At 39.5% G+C, this 14,900-nt stretch overlaps 1 protein-coding gene across 3 annotated transcripts in view; it reads left to right on the top strand.

Annotated features, from left to right (window-relative positions):
* GALNT18 (polypeptide N-acetylgalactosaminyltransferase 18) overlaps nt 1-14,673 on the top strand; it is a 208,950-nt gene extending 194,277 nt beyond the window's left edge. For all 3 annotated transcript variants that reach the window (XM_053980981.1, XM_053980979.1, XM_053980980.1), the window contains one exon: nt 14,200-14,673. In XM_053980981.1, coding sequence (XP_053836956.1) covers nt 14,200-14,346 — 147 coding nt within the window. In that variant the 3' untranslated portion in view covers nt 14,347-14,673. The remainder of the gene's footprint in view (nt 1-14,199) is intronic.
* Nucleotides 14,674-14,900: the final 227 nt, after the last annotated feature.

Here is a 14,900-nt window from a genome sequence, read left to right as displayed (position 1 = left end):
ATTTTAGTAAAATATGATTTGAAACATGGTCTCAAGGAAGCTGCTTTGGCATCATGAAGCATGAGGAAAGCAAAAACTCAGGCTGTGAGCTGGTTTTGGCGAGGAGCAGGTGCAGACACTGCTGGCAGCAGCAGCAGCTCCCGTGGAACCAACTGCTGGCACAAAGCACCTGCTCAGCAGCATTTGCCACTGTGCTCAGTGGAGCTGCTGGGGCTGCTGCAGTGATGGTGCTGCAGGGTTTGGTAGGTGGCAGAGAAGGTGCTACGAGCTGTGGAAAATGAAGGCCAGAGCACCTGGGCAGGTGAGACCTCAGGACATCTGTTGGTAGAAACTGCTTGTGGCCATTATATCAGTTCTCTGATGTGATTAGTTTTGTTGATGTTCTGGAGAAGTGGTACATTCTCAGCGCTGTAATCCGGTTTTTTGGAGGACAAATCCCAAATTTGTGGGATTTTAAGAAGTCTCTCAGTCTCCAATCTGATTTCCCAGGTTTATTGCTGATGCAGAGTCAGTTGCCTGCCCTACAAGTGAAATTTGTCTCTGTGTGCCTCATCTGGGTGGTAGCAGATCAGTTAGAAAGTTCACTTACCTCGTTAGGGCTCCTCCAGAGGCATAGCAAAGGCAAAAGGAGGAAGTTTTTCTGTAATTACTCTTTATCTAGAACTGTCCTGTTTCTGTTCAGTTGGAGAGGTATGTGGCTATTCCATTCTAACCAGACGAGCCACGGTCTCGCTTTTTGTTGTTTTGAGAAATGCAACAGGGGAGAGCTCTGTGTAAAAAGAGGCAAAAGAAAAGACACCAGGCTGAGCTAAAAACTTGGGATTAATAATTTACAGCTGTTTCATACTTAGTTAATTTAAGTAATTCAGCTTCCAGTGTGGTTGCCATAGAAAGGTAGGAAGAATCTGCATCTATAGGGATGGACACTCACCACATTCTTCATGGGAGGGAGAAGATGTGCTGCTCTCAGCACCATCCTGTTCCCATATCTTCTGATAACATTGCTTGTGCATGGTGTGGAGAATTGTAATTCTGGTCACTGCTGAAGGTTTCCACAGGATATCTTCCCATTCATAAATGCTTGGAAGGAGTGGTTTCTGCTATGGCCAGAAACTGTAAATAAAATTTGTTGCTGACAGCTGTAGTTACAACACGTATATCCTAAATATCATAGTAGGAATTGCTTGGGAAGGAAAAGGGAAGATAGACAAGCATATTAATTACTGAGTTGTTACAGGTATTCCTTAGATAAATATGATGATTTAGATCTTATTTAAATAGGTATTAAGTAATAGATAAGGAGATCTTCTGTTTAGCTGTATAAAGAAAGAATAGACCTTAAAATTACTGAATTTATGTCTTGTTCCTCCTGAAGACTTTTGCCTTTAAATTACTCTTACCCACCTTTATCTAATGAAAATAAAGGTTGTGCAGTACTACGTTACCCACAGCCACAGCCCAGGGAAGTACAGGAATGCCGCTGCATGGCAACATTAAACTGGTGGGCTGGGAAGCAAGAAGAGAGTCTCTGTACCAATTTCAGATGCCCCCTTGCTGAGCACACAGAGTGCAGAAGCAGAGCCCAACATCATTATACAGCAGCCTAATTCTCATGTCCACTCCTGTTTTCATCCCATCCATTAGCCAAGGACATCAGCGTGCAAGAGGGATTCATCTCAGTAGAGCTCTGGGTGTCTAAAGGAACAGTGGCCCCCATCCACTTCATCAGATTTTTCCATTTTGGGAGCCAGAGGCTGGCAAAGCAGCATCATTGATTTATCAAGAGTTTGGATTTATGTGATATTTCTAACCACAAGGGATACAAATACTCTCAGTATGTCTCTGTAGTTTAAGCCATGCTGTACTGCTATAGAACTCTGTAATTAGGCAGAGCTGTTTGCCTGGCAGCTCAGAACAGAAAGGGATGGTGATCCTGTTAAAAGAGATACAGATTTTGATCCTGCAGGAGAAATATAAAGAAAAACAGAACCTAATTATTTGATTAAATGAGCCAATAGACTAGGTTAAGCCCTGTATTTTTAGGGAGGCAATCTGATTTTTAAGTAACCAGTGTTGCCAAGTGTGGAGTTTTGAACCTCAGACATAAAAGAGCCCTTCCACAACCCCCATGGCTCAGTGCTGGTGTAAAGGTCCAGTACATCAGCAGCATTTCTATATTTAGGTATTCTTTGCCAATTTTTTGATCAAATATTACCCCAGCTTGCCTTAATATTTGAACTAATTGGATAACTGCACAAGGTATTATAGCTGGAGGGTGAGGAAGCTGAACCATTGTTCTGCTTAGACATGAGAAAACTATAGTTAATGTTTCAATTTGCATTTTTCTCTAGTAAATTGGTCTCTAACATGTGTAACTTAATATTCTTGTTATATTTTAATATGACAATATGGATTTTAAAAGAGGTGTATTAAAATACTTCTTTTTTTATTCACCATGAACCATGTCTTACTATAAATTTTAGTATCATTTATGCAGAATGGAATGGAGAAGTACAAAAATCTAAATGCACACAGGCTTTCTCCTTTTTGAATACTTGGCTGCAACTTAAAACCAAAAATGTATATGCAAAAAAAAAGCACAAAAAATGGAATAGAAATATTACTATACAATATTGTGTTTTAACAACTGAGATTTGATTGGCAATTATTGCTAACTGATGCTAAATGTACTTGTTAATTATTGCCATAGCTAGCGGTAACCAAAATTTCATTGTATCAGTTTAGTTTTCTATTTGGAGTAATTTTCTAGCAGAAAGTTTTAATCTTTGCAAATTGGTGTAGAACTTGCCAGCTAGAAAGCTGGTGTGAAATACAGCAGTAAAACGAGCTTTTAGTGGGCGCATTTCAAATCTTTTCTAGCATATCACATTATGCAGTATTTACTCTCCTGAGAACTACATTTAAGCTCCAAAGACACTTGTGCTGAATTAATTTAGAAGAAAGTTAACACATACCCATGTTTTTCGTTCAAAACAGATAGCCTATTTGCATATTTCAGCATCTAATTTTAAATGCCACATTTATTTACAAAGAAATTATTTGTTCGAGTTGCACATGATTCTTCCTAATTTCAGCTGTCCAGATAGGCTGCATCCAACAATTGTAGATGACAGCTGCTGCCAAGGCACTGCATGGTATTGTCATGTCAGTCATGCAAAGCAGTGGCCAAATCCAGAATGTCTCCTACAACTTGAGTGATAACCAGCACTTACCAAGTGGAGGGCGTGAGTTTCAGGAGATCTGAACTCTGCTTTTGGTTCCTCCTTTGCATTACCACACCAGTCTCTGCTTGGGTTCTGCATTCCACAGCTGTGGGAGGGGTGGAAGGAGTTTTGCTGTTATTATTTCTAAATTCCCAGCTGAAAACAAAACTCTGTCCCTATCAAGTCAGTAAAAGTTGCATCTTTTCTCCCAATGGAGACAAAAGCAGTATGTATGTAAGCAAGATCTGGCTACCAAGTAATCATCTACAGTCTGAGATAAGAAGTTGGGAAAAATGTTCCCTTGGAAATCAGATAAATCAGGATGAAAAAATTGACAAGAAAAGACTGTTATTCAGTGAAATGATCAGGCCATCAAGCCTGGTGTCCTGAAACCAAGAGTGGTGACACTCAGTACATCAGACAAAAAAATAGATTATTTTCATTACTGTCTGAGTAAACTGCACAACGTTTGTGCTGTAGCAGCAAGGACATTACTTTCCCAATATGAGTTATAATCAGATTTGTGTGGTTAGTGGGGAAAAAGCTATTTTCAAAAACTAGGCACTAGTTTTTGATCAGAGTCCCAAGGAGCCCAGCCTAAAATCCCATGTTAGAATATGCAGATCAATTGAAATACTGGTGCAAATTCATTTCCTAATTTTCTTCACTTTGCATTCAATTTATTTCTTAGTCCCTAGAGACTGGTTTAATCATAAGCATATAATGATAATGCAAGTAGTTCAGTTTCTGGGTTAAAATGCATTAAGCCTCCTTCTTATGGAGCATTCAGATTAGAAAATTTAGGTTAATTGAATACAACACACACAAAAAAGAAATAATATTGTCATTCAGCATTTTTGTTTTCCAAGGGAGTTATTTCTCACAAATAATCTCATTTCCAAAGGTTTATGGGGTTTAGATCTGTTAATATGTCTGGGAAAAATATAAAAATCTTGGGTTTCCTAGTTGTGCTGAAAGGAGTTTCTCATTTATCTGTCTGAAGAAGAATAACTAGGTATAACCTATGCTAAGGCTGGTAAATAGCAATGTGGAGTTGTGTTATTCACATCAGTTTTGCATCTGTGCTACGTTAGAACAATATTTTCATCTGTAGAGAGAAAAAGAGAAAGAATAAGGCAGTGAGGTGCTCCTAGGCATGAGCTACAGCTGCGAGATGTGAATGTGTATAGGTTTGGACCTCTCACTATCAGCAAGACATTGAGATGCTGGAATGTGTCCAGAGAAGGGCAACACTCCTGGTGACAGGTCTGGAGAACAAAGCTGAGGGAGACAGGGGTGTTTAGTTGGGAGAAAAGGAGGCTCCTGAGGGCCTCATTGCTCTGTGTGAAGGGAGGCTGTAGCCAGGTGCGTGTTGGTCTCTTCTCAGTGACAGGATGAGAGGAAATGGCCTCGAGTTGTGCCAGGGGAGGTTTAGATTGGATATCAGGAAAGGGTTGTCAAGCAGGGGAATAGGCTGCCCAGGGGAGTGGTGCAGTCCCCATTCCCGGAGATATTTATAAGACACGTAGAAGTGGCACTTAGGGACATGGTTTTGTTTGGTTACGAAACTGATAGTGTTGAATTAAGGGTTAAACTCAATGATCTAAAAAGTCTTTTGCCACTGAAACACTTCTGTAATTCTACGTACCACAGTGATACTACTTTTACTAAAACCAAACAGGAAGGGAAAACCTAGGAATATACAATTTGCTGCATCACAAATCACAAAATTAATTAACTGGATTAATTACCTCATCCAGAAGACTGCCCCAGGCAATGGGGCAGTGCTTGCTGTTCCACAGAAATGAGCTCTGTTGTGAGCCAGCAGATCATTGTAAGTCCAAGAAGAGGATTCCCTTCTTGACCCCTGATTTGCTCTCTTTGTGAAGATTGAGGCTTGATTTGTCTGAATGATCATCTCAGCATGCCTTAAAAGAGTTATCAGGACTCTTAAAATTAACTCGGCCCATCAGAACTATCTAGTCAGTCACTGAACATTGATGTCTGAGACAATGAATTCAACAGGTTTCCTATACTCTCATAAATCACCAATAGCTGTAGCAAATGTTTAATTTAACACTCCTTTTTTCCTTAGAAACTTTGTTTACCAGTTCCTCACTGCTATTCACAGGTATGCATACTTTTGAACACTAAAGGCAGGTCCCACTAATTATCATTCCCCTACTAGGCAAAGTCCTTTTTTTATTTCATGTTACTATATTTTGTAATTCCCCGCCATCTGAATAGTCCATCACACTTCAAAACATCTTTGTTGCCTTTCTCTGTCTTACACTTTAAACATCTTGAAGCAAGCCTAGATCACAGCAGATGAATCAAGCCTGAGTTGTTTGCAGAAATAATTTATGTAATCTCAGAATGAAAAAAGTAACTTTTCTGAGCTTTTCACAAAATGCAGTATTAAAACAAATAAATCAAATGTCTCCAGCACTCCTGTCTTTTTCTTGGTTGTATCAAGATATTGTTTCACTACACAAGCAGCTGTTCCATGGCACAATAAATGAAAAGAAAGTAAAGAATTCTGGGTTTTACTTAGAAAAAAATTACCCTGCAGAAAACATTGGGTACAGCATTAACTTTGGATATTTTCTATAGGTCAAGTCTCACACACAACTCCAGAGGTGTTTAAAATGCAGTATTTGCCTATATCCAACTCTTCTCCTACTAGAGGGGATATAAAATGTAGTGGTTGTGGTTGTTGCTGTGAACTGACATCGTGTAGAAAAACATCTTAAGTTCTAATTTAGTACTTGAGTATCAAAGTTGGAGCACTAAGTAGCCAGTGAGCATTGAATGTGGTGGGTCCTTCATATGGAGTTTTCTGAATGCTACCAAGTAGGACAAGCAGGCAAATTAGGGAAAAGGAAGACACAAGTGCGAACATCATTCTCTTTAGTGATGAGGAAAATAAAATCAGAAATATCAATCTGTGAATCATCCCTCACCAACATGCATCTCTGCAGCTTACTCCTTTAAGTACCCAAAAGGCAATTATTTCTGAGTCCTGTTACTGGTTACTCAGGACAGTTGTGGTCAGAAAAACCAAGCACGTCATCCTCAGCTGCGGAGCATCAAGACAGTTCTTCCTTTTCCAAAAACGACTTGCTAGGTAATCCTGGCTCTCAGAAGATCAACATAATACATCATCATCTGGATTTGCTGCCAAATAAAAACCAAACAGTGCACTCAACTGTAAATTCTACATTTAGCCATAATTATCAGGGCTATGTATGGATAAGGGATTCCCTTTTTAATCTGCTTTCCACTCTACCACAGCCACCCTCCACCCATGAGACAGTGTTCAATAATTAATTACAAAAATCACATCATAAACCTGGAATAGTTGTTTCTGCATGTTTTTCAAGCATGTGAGGAAGATTTCCTGGCCACTGCTGATAGAGTAATAATTCATGTTTACTTTCTGAAAAATATCTTAGTCTGGCTAATATATTCTTCTCCAAAACTTCTGTTTTTGTAGTCTTATCCCAATTTTCTGCAGTAAAACACATTTCCAACTATCATATCCCAAAGAGCTTCTTGGTATTTCTATAAAGGCTTGAATTTAATCTTTTTCAAGTTATTATTTTCTTAATCTTGCTATTAACAGGACTGCAACCTGTTATAAATCTCTGATAATTTTTTAATATATATGTGGAGAAATGTTAGTGATAGGTATAGATCCATGTGTTCCATTTCTGATTTTTATGCTGCATCTCTGTAATTTCTTTTCTATTCCAATTACATTCTCTGTATGAAACTGCATTTCCTTGTACCAGGTTTAATTGCTTTTATTTTAATACCTTAATTAACTGTGTAGTTTATTTCTACATCCTGGAGAGAGTAAGCAAATCAGACCATCCAATCTAGAGGTAAACAAAACAGAAAATGATTGCACAGATGTCTAGTTACTAAAACCTGCTCTGGACATACAGATGAGGCTGCTTCATTTGATTTGTCACAGCTGCAGTATTAAAAATTTAGTGCAGCATTATTAAAATCTAGCATTTATGATCATGTAAAACCTGAACACTCAGATGTCTTGGGAAAGGAATGAGACAAAATTGTGATGTAGATATTGGAGTGGTGTAACTGTTGAATGATGTGTCTAATCCCACTGTCAGAGGATGTTTCACAGTATTTACACACTGAGTACCAGCAGGTGGATGTAAGTGCTTGGGTGGCTACCTGACAACAGAACTTGAGTGCAGAAGGAGGGAATAAATTTACTTTTTCCTTAAGAAATGGTTTGGCTGATCCCTATTATAACACCACTTAAGTTTACATTTTACATAGTAATTAATTTTGTTTAGTATTGGAAAAATAAATTCACATTTTAAGTGAGTCATTCACATTTTAAGTGAGTCTTGTAAAAATTCTCATTTTCTTATCTACCCTGTAAATAAAGATCCAAATAGCTGAACAGATAACAATATATTTTTAATATATAAACCTGCTTTAAATGATACTTCATATACATAAAAGCAGTTAAATGCACCTTATTTTCACAGTACTCATATAAAATATATTAGGAAGCATGTCTTTGAGTAAGGGCAGCTATCAATATACTTCAGTGAGAGATGTTTCAATTTAAATAGTTCAAGTTAATTGATGAAGGATTTGAACTGCAAAAGATATGTTATAGAGCCTGCTTTACTTACAGCACACCTGTCAGACAAAGAGTTGGAAAATTTGTCATACTTCTTTGGATTCAAGAAGTTAGTTACCTCTATATTATATATATCTATATCCTTTATACAGCTAAAAAGCAGAAAATTTAAACTGAATAGCATAACCCAGTATTTCCAAGAAACTGGCAATACTGAAAATGCATAAATTACTGGATGGGTTAAATTATTCCTGTCTTCCTATGAATATTTTCTTATTGCTTCAACATCCATACAGAAGTGAATCACACAGAGGAAAAAAAATGCCTTGTATAATTTGAGTAATTTTCTTTAGGATTAAATTTGGTGTACCAACAGTCACTGAAAATTTACCCCAGTATTCTGGGGAAATGCACAAGGAGATCAAGTGTTCTCTTTGGAGTGGAGATTGTCTCATACACCTCACCATAATTCTTCAATTCAAATGTATTAACACAACAGCAAAGATTGGATTTTCTGCCTCAAAGGCAGAATGAACATGTAAATATTTGAGGTCACTGATTGAGGTCCAAATAGAAAATTAATAGACTAGAGAATACAATGATTTATACAGTGTATGTGATAGGAGGCTGGATATACTTATTAACCTTTTAAGACCTTTTTCTGAAACATCCATGTTTAGGCAAGCATGTTTTTTCTCTTTCAGGTAGAATAACATGAGTTTCAATATGATGAGCAAAAAGCAGGTTTAAACTCTGAAAGGAAAAGTGTTCACTTTAGAGTAACTCTTCAAAAATAGGCGTCAGTCTGATTTTCAGTAATGCTGACAACCTCCAGCGCTCATTGAACATCCCTCTTCTCTACAAGTGACCAGGTCTTACAAAGTGATCAGGTTTGTGAATCTACTACCCCCAGTAAACCAAAAAAGATCCCATAGAACAGTTTAGCAAAAACTGTCTAATTACTTTGCACAACTTGCTACTGCAAGGGTTTGCAGGCACGTCAAATGGTGTTCTTAAGTGCCATATTATTGGATAAATTCTGCTTTAGTGAAAAACTGGTAAGGAAATCTCTTCCATCAGCAGAAATGCAGAAAGTGCAATAATTCTAAAGGAAGTCAAAAGCATTGCTTTCCACTCTGTGTACCAGGATGTTGATTTGAGACAGTATTAACATTAAAAGTACACTTACAAAGCACTCGATCAGTTTTCTGTGTGTCTGAGTACCAGCAGGAGCTGAGAACATTTGTGCTTCTCATAGGAGTTGCTTCAATTTACTTTGCAAAAACCATGCAGTTTTTAGTCAAACCTGTTAGTGCTGACACGTTCAGTCCATTTTTTACAGAATAGTTGACCTGGTTGCTTACTTATCCTCTTGAGACTTCTACTGTCATTGAGCTGTCTCTCATCATAAGTGATCTTAATCCTAATTCTGTTCAATTGTGCAGAATTTCTCTTGAAACTTGCTTCAGCCTACAGATTTATGTTTAATGTTTCCTGATTAAAAACATCACTCTAGGCTATCCATTTTTGCCTTTAAATTGGAAAGCAGAGCTCTTGCCTAGAATGGGGAAAGGAACTCAGACGGGCAACTCGCCTTTCACTGAGCGTGAAGTAACACAATAAACCCTTTTGCCAAACATACAGTAAATCCAATTATGAGAGTTTTATACAAGTTTGGATAACTGCTTACTATTAAAAAAAAGGCAAAAAATAATTAACTTAAAGGGCACCTTTGCCTGCATTTGGCTTTAGGGTTCCAAATGCTAATGACAACAACAGACTGCAGAAACCATTCAGGAATGCTTTAATTTGTAGGCCAAGCCAGTTAGAGGAGCAAAAGACAGTGTTAGCTTTTGATGCCTCAGTCCTGCCTGCTGAGTTTTCTTCCTGGAGTTACTCAGTTTGTGTGCTTTAATCCTTACACAGCTCACTAATTCAGGCCTTGCAACCTGTATGAGGTGCACTGTCAGCAACACAGAGCTGACAGGACAATACCACTGTCCTAGGCTTGGATTGGGCATATGAAGGGGTGAAAATGAACACAGTTAAGTAGAAAAATAACAGGAAATTTTAATTCCTCCCTGTACTTGAGAGCAGTTCTTTCATTTCTGTGCCTGCTGAATGCATCTAATGCTGTGTACACTGCACCCACTCCATGGGCTGAAGCAGTGGTTCTGCTCTCATCTCTTAGAAACAGAACAGCTTAGCTCCTAACAGGGCTTGAGCCTTCACATTTCTCTTTTGTGGTTAAAAAAAGCACATCTTGCTGGAAGCATCTGTGCTCTCTACAATACTCAATTCACACATATTAGACATTATTTAATTTTGGTGTCTCTTTTATACTCCATACAGCAGCTCCAATGTACTCAGCAGGGTGGTTTTCAGTAGCCAATGCAGAGCACTTCCCCCACATCAAAATGAGCTTCCTTGGCTTTTTATGTCCCAATTCACTTGTTTCTGTGAAATAAAAGCCAGATTTCACATGAGGGCATATCAGAAAGAGCGAAGGAGCATGAGGGGGCTCTTTATATGTTTTTTTGGTTGCTTGCTTGTTTTGTTTTTCCTTAGGAATGGTTTACACTTTGTTTGTGTAGCTGCCTGTATTAAAGTGTTTCTCATGAATACATTTACTATAACACCTAGATCTGCTCTACAAAATCTAGAAAAAATGAAAAAACATTGTCTCCACTGTGAACATCCTCCTTCCTCTACCCCCAAATCCACATAGCATTTGGGCCCATTCAAGTGAAAGAAACCCTTAACCACTGAAACAAATGGAAATTAAGCAGAAAAATTCCAACTCTGCATGGCAGTCTTTAAATCTTAACACTCTGCCTTCCTCTACTAACAGAGCTCCAAGTGCTGTACTTCACAAAAAAATGGATAGAGGGAATTCTGTTCCTCCCTTTATGCCAGTAAGTTAGGAATGACAGGAGAAGCCTAAGAGTACCATGCATAGAGTCATATCCCAAGTCCAGAAATCAGGCAAGTAATGGACCCAACTAAGTTAGTTTTCTAACAAGACAAAGTGGGACAACTTTCCTCAGCTTCCAGTGCAGGTTCTGAGCTGAGAATGTCTCAAGCACCAAAAGTCGGATGAGAGACTTAAATCAAAGATACAAAACTAGTTTGCATAACTAACAGCAACACAAGCACCTCCAGTTGAAAACACAAGGAAGTTAATCTTGATTTTAGGTTTAGGCAGAAACACTTGTAAGGTATAATTCCCAATTCCCAGTTTAAGGCAAGAGAGCTGAGGTGCCATGCAACACTGAGTCTACGCAGTGGAAAACCACACTCTACAGCTTTCATCAATAATAGAAAGGTCATGTCATTCTAGAAGAAAACAAGGTAACTGTTCCTTTCACAATGAGAAAATATCCATTACCTCAGAGTTTTACATGTGAATAACCTATTTCAGAGCTCATTAAATTAACTTGGAGAAAAAAAAATCAGCCTCACTACAATGATTCTAGAAGGCCAAAGTAACCAAGGGAATGGGGGAACGAGGTTAGTGGCGGGGGTGGAGGGGATGTAGTGTGGGTGTCTAGGATAAGAGAAGAAATAAAGGATTGACAAAATATTCATCCTAGTTTCTTCAAATTTCTTGTATGTCATGGCGTGTTACAGTTTTTGGATAGTTTGGAGTTTATGCTCCCACCAGACAGCCAAATTTAACTACTGTTATTAATACAAATGTCAATAACAGTTATACAGCAGTGGGAAAATACAGTTCACTCAGCATTTCATTATGGAGGTGTATTAAAATGCCTCTGCAAGCCTGTCTGTCTAATAAAGTAATCAGTGGAAATTTTATCAAGGCTGCACATAGACCTACCAGGAGGATTTATGGGAGCCACGCGTTTTGAATTTTTGTGGATTATTCTAGAAATGGTCCCTCTTATCCAAAACTATATTTAAAATGTGGAGTTTTCAAACCTAATTCTGTATTTCATTAACCAGGCCCAAAATGCTATTTTAGAAGTCACATCTTAGAGAAAGTTCTTGCTAAGCATTACTGGTGGGATAGGAGGGGACCCTCAGCTACCTCTCTAAATGAAGCCTGTACTGAATGGCACAAGCTGCTCTTGTCTGGGGAACAGCCTGCTCTGAAACAGAGCCTTGTTTATGCCAATATCCTTCCCAGTCCTTCCCAGTTTATGCCAATGCCCTTCCCAGCTATGACTTTATAATGCAAGGTATAACACAGACTTGAACAAAACTATGAGGTGGTGGGTTTTTGTATGGAATCGCATGTTTGGTTTGGGTTTTTTTACAGCAACTATTTTTTCCCATTGTATATATAAGCAATTTCAATGTTTCTGCTCTTTCCATACTTCAGATGTACTAATCTGCACCAACTCCTTTCTTTGATTTAGAGATTAAGTAATTCTCTACACAAGTGTCATGGTTTGATGCTGGCACAACGCCAGTGCCCCCATGAGAATACACCTTCCCCAAATAAGTGCTGTGAGATGTGACCAGAGACAGAGCAGAGCAGGCTCGAGCTTAAAAATAAAGAACTTTATTAACCTACAACTATAATAAAATACACACACTGAATTCAGAATGAAAACCTTCTAAAACATTCCTCCTCCCGCCCCCCCCCAATTTCCAACAAAAAATAGTGAGACAAAACTTGGACTCTTAATTAAGTTACCACCCCTCAAATAATCAATCTTCAGTCCATCAGGGGAGAGAGGAGTCTCTCTTGCACCATAGACCCCCCAGGAAACACAATTGCAGCATCTGGTATTTCCAGGTCACACATGGCACCACCCAGAGGAGGTCTGCCAGTGTGACATCCTCCTTCCATGTTCAGTGCTCTCACCACCATGCATGGACAGAAACTGCTCACAGGGTTCCTTTTAAGGATGCTTTGCCAAGGACCAAAGAACAACAGTTTCTCATTTTGGGACAACAGTGCCCCCCATTTTCTCCTCCCCTGGGGCCGAGGTTCTCAAGAACAGAGATCTTCTTTTCCCTGAAGACAGAGGGCACCACCACACCCCCCTCATCTTCCTCTGTTCACTCCACTCCTGTCACTCTCCTGGCATCACTGCAGCAGGTCACTCTCACTCTGGCCCTGGCAGTCACTGCAGCCGGTCACTCCCTTGGCTCAAACCATTGCATCCCCCCAGTAATGCAGTCTGTGTTGCAGGAGAAGTTGGTTCAGTCTATGGCTATACAAGAAAAGTCCAGCCAAGGCCACTCCATCATCTCCTCCCACCTAGGATTCTTTCCCCATCTTCTTCTGACATCTCGGGCCCCAGGCCGTCTCTCTTCTCTTTCAGATCAAGCAGGATTAATGTTTCACAAAGCTTTCTTTATCCAAGAAGGGGTTAAAAGTCTCGGGCTCCCAGGACAGCTGAAATCTCAGGTGCCCAGAACTCCCACGGCTGGGCACCTTCCCCCCCTACCCCGCTTCACTTTCTCCTCTGCCGGCTACTGCCAGCACATGATATCAAATTTCCAGGTGGCTGCAGTCTCTGTCTCTCTCTCTCTCTCTCTGGAGTGGGGGGAACAAAGACATCTCAGTTTCTTTCCACCCTTCTGTCCGCAGGGGCCGACCCAGTTCTATTCCCTTCACTCCCTACCTCTCCCAGGCCACATGGCTTCCCCTTCCCCACCCAGCCTGTGGCTGGGCAGAGGAGATCTGCATCCTTCACAGACCAGAACCAAAGAGAGAGTTCCCCCCGGCGTTCTCTGCTTTTAACCCCCTGTTCTCAGAGGTGTGCCCATGTCTTCAGTGGTCACACCAGGTGTCAATATTCAAATCTGATCACTGATTGGTTTGACCCCAACTTCCTGAGAAAATTCACTTCCTTGTCAAACCATGACAACAAGTCCAAAGTACTTTAGAGAAAGCCATTTTCAGACTTCTGTGCAATTACTCTACTTCTGTAAAAAGAAAAGATTATAAAAGACATTTCAGTATTCAAGGAATAAACAGTTTTTGCATTTATGCAGCATGGCTGTCTTTTGCCTTATTTTGGTGTTCAGAAGTACAGCAGAACCACAAAATCAGGGAACTCAAGCAAACAGGGAAGCTTTTGGCTTTTTTATGGTTAAAATGCATGGATAGAAACACAGCTCAATTCCAGAAATCCCATTTGCTGAAATGGAAACCAGGCAATTGAGACTATTGCAAATTGCATCAGAGATTAAACCAGCCTGTGACAGAGGAACCTTCATTCCAAATCCAGCGCTTATCTTGTCTCTAACTGGCAAGTTTTTCACAGTAGATGGACACTGGAATGTTCTATATCTTATATTACCCCACAGTAGCAATGCAACAAGGTCAGTGTTTAACACAAACAATTCTTTTTCTTTTTTCCCCAATCTTTACAGGGAGGTCCTATCCAGAACCGAAAATCCAAGCGCTGCCTGGAATTGCAGGAAAACAATGAAAATGAATTTGGATTTCAAGTGGTCCTTCAGAAGTGCACTGGACAACGCTGGTCCATAACAAATGTCCTGAGAAGCTTGTCATTATAGCAGACTAAATTTTGTACCCATTTCTTTTGCTACTGTGTAGCAAGTACTGCATTGTCGCCTGCTGTACTGTATTCCTCCTGCTCCCCATCCCCCCCCCAGTTCCTTCTCTCCCCTTTTTTGTCTCTGATTTGATTTTGTGAGTGTGTGGAAATAGGGTTTGTGGGCTGGAAATAAGAAGTTTTTATTTCAAAATTATGTTTTCACAACATTTATAGAGATGCTGAATGACAGGTGACAGGTAGGCTATCCTAAAATATTTTACAACTGTAAATATTAAGCAAATGGAGAATATTTATATCTCAAGCTTTTATTGAATAAAAAAGTCTAAACACTATTACTGTGTAGGTGTCTCCATGGAAATCCATTTGGAAGTTAAGTGCTGGTTTCATTGCTTTCATTAACCCAAGCCTGATCTCGGCATGTTGCTGCAGAGCATCAGAATTCTCCAGACTTTTGATAAAAAGTTCTACCTGCACACCAATAGCTACAGCAAGGGAGGATTATCTCCATTCTTCCTCTCCAGAGATCTGTCTAGTCCACTGTAGCTACTGGTG

The sequence above is a fragment of the Vidua macroura genome, chromosome 6 (assembly GCF_024509145.1).
Source record: "Vidua macroura isolate BioBank_ID:100142 chromosome 6, ASM2450914v1, whole genome shotgun sequence".
NCBI classification, from domain to species: Eukaryota; Metazoa; Chordata; class Aves; order Passeriformes; family Viduidae; genus Vidua; species Vidua macroura.
Note: the sequence above shows the minus strand (reverse complement) of the source record. Positions and strands in the feature narration are given on the sequence as shown.